This window comes from Coenobita brevimanus, chromosome 73 (assembly GCF_032717465.1).
Source record: "Coenobita brevimanus isolate Jiangsu-jjx chromosome 73, ASM3271746v2, whole genome shotgun sequence".
Lineage (NCBI taxonomy): Eukaryota > Metazoa > Arthropoda > Malacostraca > Decapoda > Coenobitidae > Coenobita > Coenobita brevimanus.
Window position 1 is genome coordinate 29,380,902 of NC_137026.1, and position 16,322 is coordinate 29,397,223.

At 45.5% G+C, this 16,322-nt stretch overlaps 1 protein-coding gene across 1 annotated transcript in view; it reads left to right on the top strand.

Moving 5' to 3' along the window:
- Positions 1–1,554: 1,554 nt before the first annotated feature.
- The window catches only part of LOC145407513 (electron transfer flavoprotein beta subunit lysine methyltransferase-like), a 108,433-nt gene continuing 93,665 nt past the window's right edge, over positions 1,555–16,322 (top strand). Inside the window, exons 1-3 of the mRNA XM_080278437.1 lie at positions 1,555–1,660; positions 4,509–4,613; positions 9,538–9,749. Coding sequence (XP_080134563.1) covers positions 1,555–1,660; positions 4,509–4,613; positions 9,538–9,749 — 423 coding nt within the window. The remainder of the gene's footprint in view (positions 1,661–4,508; positions 4,614–9,537; positions 9,750–16,322) is intronic.

Consider the following 16,322-nt stretch of genomic DNA (forward strand, 5'->3'; position numbering starts at 1 on the left):
CGTAAGGCCCGTAGGACTGGGGCCGAAGAGGTCTAGGAACCTCTGGGCCAGGTCCCGGCGTCGCGGGGGCGTGGTGAGGTCTCGCCCGGGTGTCCTAGGGCGGGCCGGAAGAGGCGACAGACCGCGGTCTCCCACGACCAGGGGCGCCGTCAGGGGAGGACTGCGGCAGCGGCTGTCACGGGGGCCTGACAGGTGTGTCTGCTCGAAGGCCACGCGTAAGGAACAGAGGCCGGGAGAAACAGGGAGGTCTTTCTGAGATATTCTGGAGCGAGACCCCTGGAGTTCAACCTCCGGTTGTGGAGACGTTCCTCTCCTCACTATACCCTGGGAGCGACCATCGATCGTCTCCACCTGGACATTGGGGGAGCGACCATTGATCGTCTCTACCGGAGTGCTGAGGGAGCGACCGTTGATCGTCTCTACCTGAGCTTTGGGAGAGCGACCATTGATCGTCTCTACCTGGATTTTGAGGAAGCGACCATTGATCGTCTCTACCTGGATTTTTGGGGAGCGACCATTGATCGTCTCTACCGGGGGGCCAAGGGAGTGACCATTGATCGTCTCTACCTGGGCTTTGGGGGAGCGACCGTTGATCGTCTCTACCCGAGTTTTGGGGGAGCGACCATTGATCGTCTCGACCGGAGGGCTAAGGGAGCGACCATTGATCGTCTCGACCGGAGGGCTAAGGGAGCGACCATTGATCGTCTCTACCTGAGCTTTGGGGGAGCGACCATTGATCGTCTCTACCTGGATTTTGGGGGAGCGACCATTGATCGTCTCTACCCGGATTTTGGGGGAGCGACCATTGATCGTCTCTACCCGAGCACGGTGGGAGCGACCGTTGATCGTCTCTACCTGAGCATGGTGGGAGCGACCATTGATCATCTCTACCTGGGTGTTATGGGAGCGACCATTGATCGTCTCTACCGGGATTTTATGGGAGCGACCATAGATCGTCTCTACCGGGGTTTTATGGGAGCGGCCATAGATTGTCTCTACCGGGGTTTTATGGGAGCGACCATAGATCGTCTCTACCAGGGTTTTATGGGAGCGACCATAGATCATCTCTGCCTGTTCACTGTGGGAGCGACCATAGATCGTCTCTACCTGAGGGGCGCTGCCTGGAGTATTGTTTCTGACTCCACCCCTAGCTAACTCGGTGATTCCGCCACGCGAAGGTAGTGTCTTTTGCCTACGGTGGCGGCGGCGTGGTGGTTGAATGTCACAGGGGCGCATGGCCCGGGCTGACATACGTTGTTGTTGCCCGGTGTGGTGGTGGCTGGTGGCGGCTACCCCGTGGGGTCCGAGTGGGGGTGTCGGCATTCTTGTGGGCGAACTCCGTTGTTTCTGGTTCGCCTCGTTGTCGGGGATACTATGGTATTCTCCGGAATATTCCGGAGTACCGTATGTGTGTCCGCCAAAGCCACGCATTTCAGTGACAAAGGGCTCCCACAGGGGGAAAAGGTAGGAGAAGGATTCATGGAGTCCGTGTCCTCTCCGGTACGTGGAGAGGGAAGCACAGAGGCAACTCTCTCTCCGGTGTATACTAAAGCCATGGCTAAGGGTCCTCTCACCCTGGTGCACACTTCTGGCTGTAGTCTTGGGATTCCTGCCCTTGGAGAGGCTAAGGACCTCCTCGCCCTGGTGCACACTTCTGGCTGTAGCTTTGGGCTTCCTGCCCTTGGAGTGGCTAAGGGCCCCCTCACCCTGGTGCACACTTCTGGCCGTAGCCTTTGGCTTCCTGCCCTTGGAGTGGATAAGGGCCCCCTCGCCCTGGTGCACACTTCTGGCCGTAGCCTTGGGCTTCCTGCCCTTGGAGTGGATAAGGGCCCCCTCACCCTGGTGCACACTTCTGGCCGTAGCCTTGGGCTTCATGCCCTTGGAGTGGATAAGGGCCCCCTCGCCCTGGTGCACACTTCTGGCCGTTGCCTTGGGCCTCCTGCCCTTGAGGTTGTAAGAATGGCCGTCGCCAAGGCGATACTTGGGACTGAAGCTTGTTCAGTCCCACCCCAATTCTGGCGATGGTTGTCCCGCCCGCAAGGTCGCTGGCTTTTTCCGGTCACCTGGTGTCGGGGTAGTTGCGGGGAAAAGGGACTCAGGACAGTAGTGTCCCGGTGACCCTCTTGACCTGGGTCACTAGCCCCACCGTTGTGTCCTCCTGGGGTGGTGGTGTGGTAGCGGCCCGGTGGTGGGGTGGGGGGTGGCGGGGTGGGGGGTCCGGCGGCGAGCATTTTAAAAAGTTCAGTCTGTGTTGAACAGGGCAGCACGGCCTCTCTTTGGGCTCCCCCCCCCCCGAAAACCTCGACAACCCCGTGCCTAACCAAACTGCATTGGTTACCAGTAAAGACTAGAATTTAAACTGTGTCTTATTACACTCAAGGTTCTTAAGTTTGGTGAACCGAAGATCTTGCTGAATTGCTAAAACTCCCATTGGCACGTCCGGGTGTGATGTTACGTAGTGAAGATGATTCCTTGTGTCTTGACGAGCCAGGAACCATTCACCAGTCATCCTTCTCTGATCGTTCTTTTGTGTAGGCTATAGAGCCCCTAGATTATACAACAGATTGCCATTGTCCATGAGACAACTCTTTTCTGCTGAATCCTTCAAGAGACAGCTGAAAGCCTTTCTTTTTTCAAAATGCTATGACCTGGAGAGAGGTACTATGACGGATGATTATAGGGTTTAATTATTGTCATATATATATATATATATATATATATATATATATATATATATATATATATATATATATATATATATATATATTTTACTGATGAAGTATGTATTGTATATGAAAGCTGTCACAATTCTTGTAACTAAAAATAATGTATATGTCTGTCGAGTGCTTATGAATTCCCTATGGAAGAACTGGCGCTTTTGAGAAACAAAAACAAAAAAATTATTGTTACTATTATTATTATTATTATTATTAATGAAAAACTGAATCTGGGAATGAAAATTAAAGAATTTGGTTATATACCCCCGTTGAAATCTGGCAGCCCTGGAGCCGGTGCCAGCCGCCAACAAGCGTTCATATTTGATCACTTAATGTCACTGTCAGAGGATTTTGTTATGCTGAGTGTTTTTAGGCCGACTCCTCGTCCTAAAAACACTAGCGACTGAGCGGGATCCTCTTTCTAGACCGGAAGCAAAGCACCAACAAAGGAACAGGACATAAAAACTAGGCAGTATACCTTAACACATCTATTGCCTTAATTCTAAACCGTTACAATATAACACAGAGTGATATTTAAGATACAGGATACAGGGACACAGAGTTAGACTTTGATATCACAAAATACAGTTGCACTTAACACACGGTGTGATACATGTATACCAATGTCTTTAGTTATATATATGGAGATACCCGTATTTCATTTAAAACCAAAACATATATGCACTTGATAACAAGGGGAATAAACAAGGTTAAGAGTCCGTGAGGGAAATACTACTATAGAGAACACAGGGTGCGGATCGCGACACTCGACACAGTCACCTGGTCGCGGCGGCACTATACACAGACTTTTGAATCTCCTGCGCACCCTGGTCTTCATTCACAATTACGGAAAGTTCTTTTATTCTGGGGCAGGTGTAATTACTCTACTTTCTATGATTGGCGGTCTAAGTACTTTTCTGTTCTGCTGGGTATGGAATTCTTTTGAATTAATAACAATTGTCACTGGTTTTACATTAGTCTCACTGTCACTGTTCACTGTTCTTTTCCCCTGGCTTATTCTCGGTATAAGGGGCGTCACTTATTTACCCGTGTTTCCTGGATTTGATACACTCTGTCGTTGGGCGTGAGGAGAGGGCCTTTGAGGGACTCTGCCTGCAATGGGCAACACACTACCCGCAGGGGAGTCACTACCCGAGTCCTGGTCGTCGGTGAGGTGCAGAGAGGCCCTTCTGTCTGGGGGCCTCGACCTGAGGGGAGGCCCTTACCTCGGGGCCTCGTTGGTGGGGTGCAGGGAGGCCCTCCTGTCTGGGGGCCTCGACCTGAGAGGTGGCCCTCGGGACTGGGGCCAAACAGCTGGAGGAGGCGGGCATGGCGTCTGCGGCTCCGCGGGGTGAGGGAGACAGGGTCGCCCTCGCCTGTAGTCTGCTGGTCTTGCCTGGGGGTCCTGGGGGTGCAATCGTCTGCTGGGAGACACGCCGTCAGGGTTGGACTGCGGCCTCGTCTCCGTCTGGTGCCTGTAAAGGACAGAGATTTCCCAGGTGTGGGAGGCAGGTCCGGTCTCGGACTTTGCCACCACTCTGGCGACACCTCCGGAGCAACACTCCCGGGTGGTGACGAACAATTCCCACAGGGGAACGAGAGAGGCAGTGTCCACGGAGACCGTGTCCTCTCCTATACACAGGGAGGGAAGCACAGAGGCGACTCTCTCTCCTGGGTCTGTTACAGCCGTGGCTCCAGGTCTTCTCGCCCTGGGACCCACTTCTAGCTGTCTGCTAGGGCCTCCTGCCCCTGGAGTGGCTAAAGGCACTAACGCCCCGGTGCTCACATTAGGGCCTCCTGCCCTTGAAGTGGCTGAGGGTAGGCTACTGACTCCCTGGTGCTCACGTGAGGGCCTCCTGCCGTGGAAGTGGCTGAGGGCACTGACACCCCACCCCGGTACACACATTAGGGCCTCCTGCCCTGGAAGTGGCTGAGGGCACTGACGCCCCGGTGCTCACATTAGGGCCTCCTGCCCTTGAAGTGGCTGAGGGTACTGACACCCCGGTGCTCACGCTAGGGCCTCCTGCCCTTGAAGTGGCTGAGGGTACTGACGCCCTGGTGCTCACATTAGGGCCTCCTGCCCTTGAAGTGGCTGAGGGTACTGACGCCCTGGTGCTCACTGTAGGCCGTAGCCTTGGGCCTCCTGCCCTTGAGGGTGCGACTATGGCCGTCGCCAAGACGTTACTTGGGACTGAAGCCTGTTCAGTCCCACCCCACTGCTGACGATGGTTGTCCCGCCTGCAAGGTCGTTGCCGTTCTTTGGTCACCTGGTGTCGAGGCAGTTGCGGGGAAGAGGGGCTCAGGTCAGTAGTGGACGGGTGACCCTCTTGACCTGGGTCACTAGCCCCCCCCCCGTTGTGTCCTCCTGGGGTGGTGGTGTGGTGGTGGCCCGGTGGTGGGGTGGGGGGTGGCGGGGTGGGGGGTCCGGCGGCGGGCATTTTAAATTTCATTCTTGTCATCGATCAGTTCATAGCTTCTCTTAACCAACGGCTGCATGCGTATGAACTGATGTCAGGTAGCTTTGGCTGCTTCGGATGACTGACAAAGCTATCCTCTGAAGAGCTGTCTAGAGCAGCTAAGAAATTACTGGATGTCTATCCCAACGATCTGAAGACTTCATTTCCTGAAGAGCTCATTCAGTTTGCTGCCTTTGCGAATAATACGCTGACGAAGAGCCAAACGACGTTAGCGCTGAGCTATTTCTCTACAAACTTATCCACGATAAGCATGCAAATAAAATCATCTTGAGATGACAAGAATAGGGTAAAAATACTTCACTAAATTGCAAGAATAAACTAAAAATGTCACTAAATTTAAGTACTTAATAATATTGGGACTACACTTCATTTTTTGAGTTCATCATATCCTCTCCAGCCTTTTGAATTTCCCTCCTCCATTTGTTTACGTTGTTACTCAGATTTTTGGAGCATTCGTTCCAGTGTTAATCGTCTTACACATTTCGGGTAGACAGAGAAATGTAAAGGTTTTTTTTTTTTTTTTTTTTTTTTTTTTTAATATTAAAGCTTAGTCTACTTTCCATATCAGAATAGTATATTAAATGCATAACTCCTTCAGGTTAAAACTATCAAGAGTGGAGTTGATTTAAATGTCATGTGTAGGATTATAAGTTGCCAAGGGGAGTTTTGTCGCATTACCGTGGATTTGATAGAAATTTTAACTTCCAGCGCTAGTGTTGTGTTAATTGTGTATGTAGTATTACAGTGTGTGGAGAATATTGCTGAATCAATGAACAAAATTAAGGAAAGCTCTCATTCACAGATGTAAACTTCTTGGTAATACCGTACTTTACCACACGGGCGCAGATCTTCCAAATTTTCTTATTCAAATGAGTCTTACGTTGATTAGGGTAGGTTAGGGTAGAGGGTTTGGTCTAATAGAAATTAGGGGCTTCCAACTTCAGGTGTACTGAGAATCCTAGGTGGTTAAAATCGCAAGTGGTCTGGGTGTGTGCAGCGGCTGCAGCCCCCAGTGGTTAGATTGGTGGGATTGTCATTGAACAAGCTGCCGTGAGCATCCAGGCAGCTTCCTAAAATACTCTAAAGTAGGTAAAATTTGGGTAAATAATTACAAAACAATAAGCAGATTCTTAAGAAATAACCTGAATCAGTTTGTTGAACATTTCTTAGTCAACTTTCTTTTGTGACAGTTCTTCCACAGATACAAAATAACCCAGATATTGTGGGGTCTCTAATGTACAGTAGTGTTAAGCTTTTAGAAACATTAACCCCAGCCTACATTTTGTGTCTTTGTGAAAATAAGCAAACAGTGAATTACAAGCCATAGTAGGGGTATAACCTTAGAAGTAACCAACGTTACCAATTTTCGTTATATTACGTCCCTGAACTATTCTAACTAAGACTTATCTTTTAAGCCTAGTTTGAGTTGGGGGAGCAAATTTTGTTGGGGGTAGTCATATAGTGGCTTAGGTTAGGCTGTCGCTCAGTAACGGATGAATGTTGCGCTATATTGGCTGGTGCAGGTGTGTGCATTTGGTCTGTCAGGCCCTAGATTAAGCCTAGGTTAGGTTAGGTTAGGTTAGTTTAATGCAAAATAGTGTGTTTTTAATTGATCTTGATTTTGTGGGATAAACCCACTTTTGGAAATCTTACTCAAAATTCCAAAAGGGGGATTTTCTCCCCAAAATGAGGGCCAAAACTAATTAAAGCACAGTATTTTGCATTGGAAACCATTAAAAATAATAAAAGAAAACGTTGGTTACTTCTAAAAATTTACCGTAATAGGCATGAAGCTACCCAAACCTACTCATTTTAGGCATTAACCTTCCAAAAACTAGCTACTCATTTTAGGCATGAACCTAACATAGATCTGTGTTATTCGAACCTAACATACCAATTTCCAATGTTGCCCAAATTGTTGGTGGAGTCTGTCCTGACTAATTTCAGATTTGAGAACACATGACAGACCCACTTCCAGCCCTCTGATTTGCTGCATCAGAACCATAATGTACCAGCAAAAACAAAAGCATCCTGCTTATTACCATAATACTGTATACCACCAAGAAAAAAAAAAAGCATCACTTTTAATGAGTTATTTAAGAGGAGCCTGTGGAGTCACATGGAGAGAGGCTGACGAATGAGGAGATAAAGGAGCGTTGTGGTGTGGATGTGGATGTGATAGGAAGCGTTAGGAGGAACACACTGAGGTGGTTTGGCCATGTGGAGAGGATGGAGGGTGAAAGACTGATGAAGAGAGTGTATGTGAGTGAGGTGGAGGGGGCAAGAGGGAGGGGGAGGCCGAAGATGAGATGGAGGGTTGGGGTGGAGAGATATATGAGAGAGGTGGGTGTGAGTTGGGAGCAGGGCAGTGAAATGGCGGGGGACAGGGTGACTTGGAGGCGATTTGCTTGTGGCCACCCCAAATGGGATTGAGGCATCTGGCAATAGATAGATAGATAGACTTTTAATGGATGAAATGTAAGCAAACTGCCAGTGTAGCTGCATATTCAAGACCCCACAGTATCTTACTGTAATTTTAATTTGGAGAAGAAAGTTGATTTAGAACTGCAATGAATTGATTGATGCCATTATGCCTTAGGAATTTGATGTTGTGGTTTTGTAAATATTATCCAGCAGTCTTAAAAAAGGGTCTAAGGGGCAAAGATCTCCAGTTAGGTTAGTTTGGCAGGATCATCAATAAACAAGCTGCCATGGGTGCCCAGGCAGCTTCCTTATGTACAAAGTAGGTAAAGTTTGTGCTATATACATTTTGTAATCTAAAATCAAGAGACAGTTATATGTGTTGTGTATTGTACGGTACTAAAATTACCGGTACTTTCGTTAAGAACGTGAAAATGTAAGAAGACAGGTGAAATTGATGTGCCTGTTTGGTAAAGTTTTGCAAGATTCATTCATGATCTAAAAATAACTAATGTAATGACAATGTTAGGACCAAAAGATGTGTTATGGTTAGCTTACCAAGGCCACCCCAAAGTTAGTCTCGATGAGGTGGTCGGGTCAGGATTGGGGCAGTAAGCCTGCGCTGGCTCATATATAGCCCCTCTACTTGCCTAAGTAGTGGGTCAATTTTGGCCTTAAAACTGTTCATTGTATTGGCCATTTCGCTTGTCAGATTATTCCACTCTTCCACCACTCGCTTGAAAAGCAGAATTTCCTCACATTAAGTCGTGGTCTTTGTTTGAAAATCTTGAGCAGGTTCCCTCTTGATATTTCATGGTCCATAATGAAGTCTTCTTTCTTTAATCCTTCTAAACCTTTTATTATCTTAAAAACTTCAATTAGGTCACTTCATAGTCTCCTCATCTCCAATGATATCAGTCCAGTCTTCTCCAGTCTAATCTCATAGGGATGCTCCTTTATACTGTCTGTCATTCTTGTCATTCTTCTTTGCACCTTTTCTATGTTATCTACATCTTTCTGGTTGTAAGGTCTCCAAGCCTGCTGATAGTACCGTACTCTAAATGTGGCCTTACCAGAGACTTATATAAGCGTACAATATTGGTTATATTCCTGTTGTCTATTGTTCTCTTGATATTTCCATAATTTGGTTAGCCTCGGCCACTATCTTGGCTACCTGGGTACTCTGACTCAGTGATCTATGAACTGTCACTCCTAGGTCTTGCTCATAATCCTTACTTGCAATTTCCTGTCCTCCTAGTATATAAGTATGATTTATATTCCCATGTCCAATGTGTAAACATTTACATTTATCCACATTGAACAACATCTGCCATTCTTTAGACCATTGGTACATTTTATCCAAGTCATCCTGCATAGAACAAATTTCCTGTAATGTCGATGTCATACCAAAAATTGTGGTGTCATTAGCAAATTTAAGCACCTGATTAGTAGTATCCATGTGTAAATCAAGGTGTGGGTTTGGTATTACTGTATTTCAGAATCAGCCTAACTGAAATTATAATGCTTGCCAGTTAATTCACTCAGTATTAAGCCATTTGCCTTAAGTAAGCATCCTTTACAATTGCTTAATTTTAGCTGCTGCTTGTATCTCCCATCTTTCTTGTCGCTTTTTAATATTATTCTTTCCCTTTCAGGTGGCTGTACATTGAGTAACAAGCCTGGAAACCATTTACAATGCTAGGTGGTAACCACATACTGTAAGCAGTCCATACCTGTTCCCTATGTGTCAACAAGTGGGTTAGTGCCCCTGCCCGTAAAACGACTAACTCAAAGACAAACGACTACCCCTTACAGGATTGTTGTGTCTAGTGATAAGAGATGCTATCGAAAATTTTCCAGACTAATGCTTTATAAAAATTATAACTCACCATAGCTCCTATTGGTCGCCATAACTCTTGAAGTAATTCCTTTGGGCATTGATACACTGGTCCCAACACTTCCTCCATTGCTGAAACGCTCTTTGGAAGTCCTTTTCAACAAGAGTGTTGAGCACCACCTGCAGTTCCTTCTGGATGTCCTCAGTGATATCAAAATGACACCCTTTCAGCGTGATCTTCATTTTGGGGAACAGAAAGAAGTCACAGGGGGTCTCGACAAGGTTTCATCTTCTGAGGTGAGTCCAAGAAGCTCAGTGCAGATATCGAAGTGTTGCTGCATTTGGTCAGCCGTCAGGAGCCTGGGGACAAATTTGGCTGCAGTGTAGCATATGCCCAATTCTTCAGTGAGAATCCTCTGACACTTCACACTAAACACCAACCTAAGCTGGATAGCTTATGTTAAATCCCTTGCTGAAAATCCATCCATCCATCCATCCATTGCCAGACGCCATGCATCCCAAACAGGGTGGCCAAGGGCTTTGAGTTAATTGTTTTACAGGGAGGGGCACTACCGGTAATCCTCCACCAACCCCACTTGACACGTAGGGATGCCAACAGCATCTGGTGTTCCCAGGTGGTCACCCATCCAAGTACTAACCAGACCCAACGTTGCTTATGAAAATGCTTCTAAAAAATTTGGCCTTCTGTACAGAGTTCGTGAATTCTTCACTGACAAGCAGTTGGCCACAATATACAAAAGTCATGTGCGTTCTCAAATTGAATACTGTTCGCCACTGTGGAGTGGATGTGGAGCAGTTGCATTGAGGCAGTTGGACAAAATTCAAAATAAAGCCATTAGATTAATCAATAATCCTGCTGTTAAGCAGGACCTTCCTCCATTATCAGTACATAGAGATATTGCTTCTTTAGCATTATTTTACCAATATCGGTACGTAGAGATGTTGCTTCCTTAGCATTATTTTACCGATATTTTTGCCGTAAGTGCTATGACGAACTTGCTTCAATTGTGCCAACCCTTCACATTTTCTCCCGAAATACTTGGGCAGCTAAGCCAACTCCGTTCCTTCTTTGCCCCTGCACAATTGTTGACTCTATACAGGGGTTTTATCTGCCCCTGTGTGGAGTACAACTCTCATGTGTGGGGAGGCTCCCCACATACAGCTCTTCTCAATAGAGTGGAGTCAAAGGCTATTCGTCTCATTAACTCTCCCCCTCTTACTGACTCCCTTCAACCTCTGTCTCTTCACCGCAATGTTGCATCTTTTTTCTATTGCTACTTCAATAGTCACTGTTCCTCTGAACTGTCTGCATGCATTCCTCCACTTCTACAGTGGGCACGTAGCACCCGTCTAGCAGCAAACTCTCACCCCTTTTCTGTCCAGCTCTCTAATGCAAGAGTTAACCGTTACTCCCAGTCCTTCATTTATGCAACAGGTCAACTCTGGAACTGTCTCCCTCTGTCTGTATTTCCTGCTGCCTATGATCTCCAGTCTTTCAAACGCAGTGTGTCAAGGCATCTTGAAATGAATGGATCTTGAATTTGGCTCTCTCTTGTATTTTGTTTTTCTCTTGGAAGGAACAGTTTTGCGGGCTCATTGCCTTTGGTTCCTTCTTCCCCACATAAAAAAAAAAAAAAAAAATGAACTTACACTCTCTCCCCTGCAGTGCAGAACCCCAGCTTATCAAAATTTATTTATCCCCAGAACTACTACTCTCTGGAATTCACTTCCTGGAAGTTGCTTCCCACAAACGTTTAATCCATTCTTATTTAAATCCGGTTGTTATAAATATTTTATGATTGGAGGATGCCTTTAGGCACATGGATTTTTTTTTTTCCTTTGTTTTTCCTCCATTCATTGTCTCAAAAAAAAGAAAAGAAAGTCCCATAACCAATTCCCACCTCCCCACAAACATCATGAATGATTCAACGTCAGTCTTCATAGAGAAGCTGCTGAATTTTTTGCTTCATTTTGAGGAGTTGTGCTGGTTGAGGGCCTTCCTGTGTGGTCATCGTCAGCTGATGTTCAACCAACCTTAAACTGCGCATGCCACTGAAACACATGTGTCAGACGAAGAGATTGCTCACCAAACACTTGTTTATTCATTGCCAAGGTCTCTGTTGGATTTTTCCTGAGAATCGCACAAAATTTGATGCAAATTCACTCTTCCTTTTTTTATATCTGTCTTGAAAATTGCCTGACGACATGTGCTTGACAGTAAACAAATGAATAGCACTAATCCCCATGTCCAGCTAGCCCCGCACCGCGTGGCACGCTGACTCACAATGCATATTAGTCTTGCCACTTAGAGCTGCATCACACTGCTACATCCCATTTAGGCGTTACCATCCCAGTTCGGAAAATTTTGGATAGCACCTCATAGGTAGATAGATACTCCTTAGTACAGCGTTTCCCAACCTGGGGGGCGCGCCCCCCTTGGGGTGGCATTTGAGATTGCTAGGGGGGGCGTGGGGTAATCAGAGTTCAACATAGAGCTAGGCCATTCAAATGCATACAGGGTATTCCCAAAGATATGTATGAATAAGAAACTTTGATAGGAAAACTTCACAATCGTCATTTCAAGCAACCACATGTGGTGTTGCCATCTAGCGTCTTAAGCATCCATATGGAACAGATAAAAGCATCGTTGTTTAGGCGTCAGAGGGGTGGCCCGGGTGGGGGGCATCATGAATGCAGTCCTGACCAAAGGGGGGTGCAGTGCTTAAAAGGTTGGGAACCCCTGCCTTAGTAAGAAAAGAGTGTGGGAACTGTCCAGCTCCTAGCTTCATTTGTTGTTGCAGCTACTTAATAACCAGCGGCAAGATACTTAAATGAAATCATGATCGCTTCCCTGTCGCAATTTAGATGTGTTCATGCAGAAAGGATTTTTTTTTTTTTTTCCAAAAGAAGCATAAAATATACTGTAGTGTATGGAACTTTCTTCTTGTAACTCATGATTTGTGAAACAGGAAATGGGATTTCTCAGCATTCCCCTTTTCTTGTCCTTCCTACAACATACAAATCATGGGTATGCCTATGTCAGTGAAACACTCGTAAGTATATTTGAGTATCCCATCCACTGATAGCTTCCACTAAGTTGAGTTGGATTTGGGTAGGTTGCACATTAAGACACGGATGTGAAAATGGACAAAGGTAACACTAGGTGTTGGCAAATCTCCCTTCTCCGTAAAACCTCAATATCACAGACTTCAGTAGACCGGAATTCGCTTTTATCGGAATCGAGGAGCTACCGGACTAAATTCTTATATATCGGAAAAAGTCTGATAAAGCCAGAAGCAGTCTGGACTGCCTAACCACTTCAGCTATGCTAACCTCAATAAGGTAAATACTGTAAAAGACACGTTTATCAGTGTACAGTATGGTACCAGGTTTCATTTTCATTCATTGCCAGACGCCATGTATCCCAAACGGGGTGGCCAACGGCTTAGAGTTAATTGTTTTACAGGGAGGGGCACTAATCCTTCACCAACCCCACTTGACACGTAGGGATGCCAACAGCATCTGGTGTTCCCAGGTGGTCACCCATCCAAGTACTAACCAGACCCAACGTTGCTTATTATATATATTATACCATTTGATTAATGTAGTGAAGTTATAACACAGTACAGTACTGCAATGGTAGTGAAAACAGTTTAAAAACCGTTCGTTCAATCCAGACTAATGTCTGATGTATTGGATAAAGTCCGGTTAAGCAGGGGGAAGTTTGGATGTTGCTTTTATCAGAATTTCGCATTTTTCGGAATAGATTGAGCCCCAATTAGTCCATTATAGTGAGGTCTTTACTAAAAAAAACATGACATGTTTGTAGAAAAGACAGTTGATTAGCTTAAAAAATTTTAACCATATTAATTTCTGTGTCCATTGACTGCATGTAATTCAAAAGTTTACTCTATACCGTAATTTAAAACTTCAGAATTATATATTTCCATATCTCTTTGGACCTCTTACTTTGATAATCAGATTATATTTTGTAAAGAAAGAAAATTTTGTATCATAAGCAAATTCTAGATTTTTACCATATTAACACCTCCAGTACTTTTTCCGTTGCTCGGATCAGAGCTGGGCACTTCTTCAATCACTTCTGCAAACCGTGAATTCCGCAATTGCGGAAGTGTGATTTCATTTGCGGATTTGCGTTTGTGATAAATTTTACGCAAATTTGTCATTTTGCGTTTGTGGTGGGGGCGCTCACCATCCACTCACTCGATGTAGTGCTGCTCTCGGGTGTCTGCCCTTTCCTCTCCTTCATCCTGCTTTCCTTCCATCCTCTTCTGTTTTTTTTTTTGTTTTTTTTTTTTTTTTTTTCCCTCAGTCTTTCTTCATCCTTCTGCCTACGGGTGACTTTACGCTCCCTCTTCCGTCTTTCCTTCATTCTTTCCTATTCCATCTGCCTAAGGGTGACTCTACACTGAGTGACAAGCCGAATGGTTTCCTGAACACCAGGAAACCATTTACTATGCTGGGTGGTAACCATATAACCAAATTTTGGCACCTGGTGGTTTAGTGGGTAATTATTGCGCTCCAGTCAGATTAAGCCAGTGAAGGTTTATATCCAAGGGGTGGTTGGGGTTGATTGCTCACGTAATGCTACTCAGGGATGAGTGAGGCTGGTCACTCTCATCTTAAATGTCAGGACCAACTGCCTGGCCCCTGGCTCCTACGCTCGTCATGGGGCAAAGTAGGATTGGATGATGGATGGATGAAAGTACTTCCGCAAACGCAAACCTGCCCACAAACCAGCCTGACCTCCGAGAACTTTGAGTGGTTTGTTGTTATGAAGGGCAACATGGACCTGCTTAAGATGGAGTTGTCTCAGTTGTTGGAACTGTCAGACTATGACTGATGAGTGAGGACTGAGGAGTTTAGAACTGAGGAATAGAGGTGGAATGGTGTGTCAACCTGTAAAGTGTGAGCTGTGAAGTGTAATCATCATCATCCCTAGAGCTGGGTGAGGAGTAGCACGTCCAGACAGCCTAAGTTTGCCCAATCCAGTGGGCCACTCTTCCATTCACTCATCATTCAAGCCCCCAGAATCCTGGCTCTATCTGATAGGCTACCTCAGAAACATTCACCACATTCTGTAGCCTCACATACACTTATTCGATAGAGTCAGTCTGGACGCTGTCACATTGAAAAGGGGAGTCAGATCCCTGATCAGGTACTTCTCACAACATTCATCCAGCCAGCTTGATCTCTTGTCAGTCTCCTAGCCTCATTGACTTCCATACCACTCTTCCTCACATACTCTTCCACCATATCTGTCCACCTTCTCCTTGGGCTACCTTGCCTCTGTCCTCCTTCAGATTTGCTCAGATATACCTTTTTCACCACTCTGTTGTTATCCATTCTCTCCACATGACTATACCATGTCAGTACATTCTCTTCACTTCTGGTGTCCACAGACTTCCTCATCCACATCCTTCACGAATCACATTACGTATTTTGTATCCTATCCACTCTCTGTACTCCACATAGTCCTCAGCAGTTCCATCTCCACTGCTCTTTCTCTTGACTTTTCATTTTCATGCCACACCATAGTCTCACGTCCATATGTTAAAGCTGGCACTAACATTCCTTCATGTAAGCCTAGTGCAGCTGCAACTCTCAAGACTTTGTTTCTTATCAAGGCCTTCATAGCACCAGCTACTTTCCATCCTTGTGTCACTCTACTTTCCACTTCTTTTGCACATTTTTCTCTCTTTTCTATCACTGTACCCAGTAACATCACACTGGGATTCACCTTCTCTCTCAGTAACCATCATTTTACTCTTTTCTGCATTTACTCTCAAGGCACGACACTCACAGACATTAGCAAAACTGCATTAGTCTACTGAGTTCATGTGCGGTATTTGCAAGTAGTACTGCATCATCAGCATACAGCAAATTTTAGATATTCCATCCATCACCATTCATTACTAGTGCCATCCCTCTCTCCATTACTCATGTTTTTACTTCTCTCATCATCCCATCCATATACAGTATATATATATATATATTGAACAGCCATGGGGACATCACACAGCCTTGTCGCACTCCCACACCGATCGTGAACCATTCACTTAGGTGCCCATTTACCCTTACACATGCTTCACTACCATTATAAAAACTCTTGACAACACCTAGCAGCTTACCATCTAAACCGTACATACGCAGAATCTTCCACAATCCTTCTCTGTCCACTTTGCCATATGCATTTTCCAGATCCATGAATGTCATAAACACCTTATGATCTTTATCACAAGCTTTCTCCACTGTCTTATCGCAAATATTTGATCCACACATCCTCTACCACTCCATAAGTCACTGTGTTCATCACTCACTAGGACTTCTGATCTCTTTCTTACTTTCTGTATAATAATTTTTCCACATACCTTCCTTACCACACTCATCAAACTTATGTCACAATAATTCTTGCACTCTCTTCACTCACTTTTATTTTTGTACAGGGGTACAATCACAGCTTTTTTCCACTCTGCTGCTACAGTTTCACACATCCAGGCCTTTTTACATATCTCCAACAAGCACTTTGCTCCTTTCCCTCCACAAGCCATAATCATCTCTGCTTACACCTCATGAACCCCAGCTGCTTTTCTATTTTTCAGCCGATTCACAGCGTTCTTCACCTCTGTGAGTGTCACATTTCCTGGCACTGCATTCCTTCTCTGCATACCCCCCAAACCAATCATATTTACAGCCACTCTGCTCTCTCTGTTCCCATTCATGAGGCTTTCAAAATAGTCCTTCCATCTGGTCCTTACCTCATCCCCATGGGTTAATAATCTACCACTTACCTGGTACATTCTTCGCACTTTCACATTTCTTTCCACC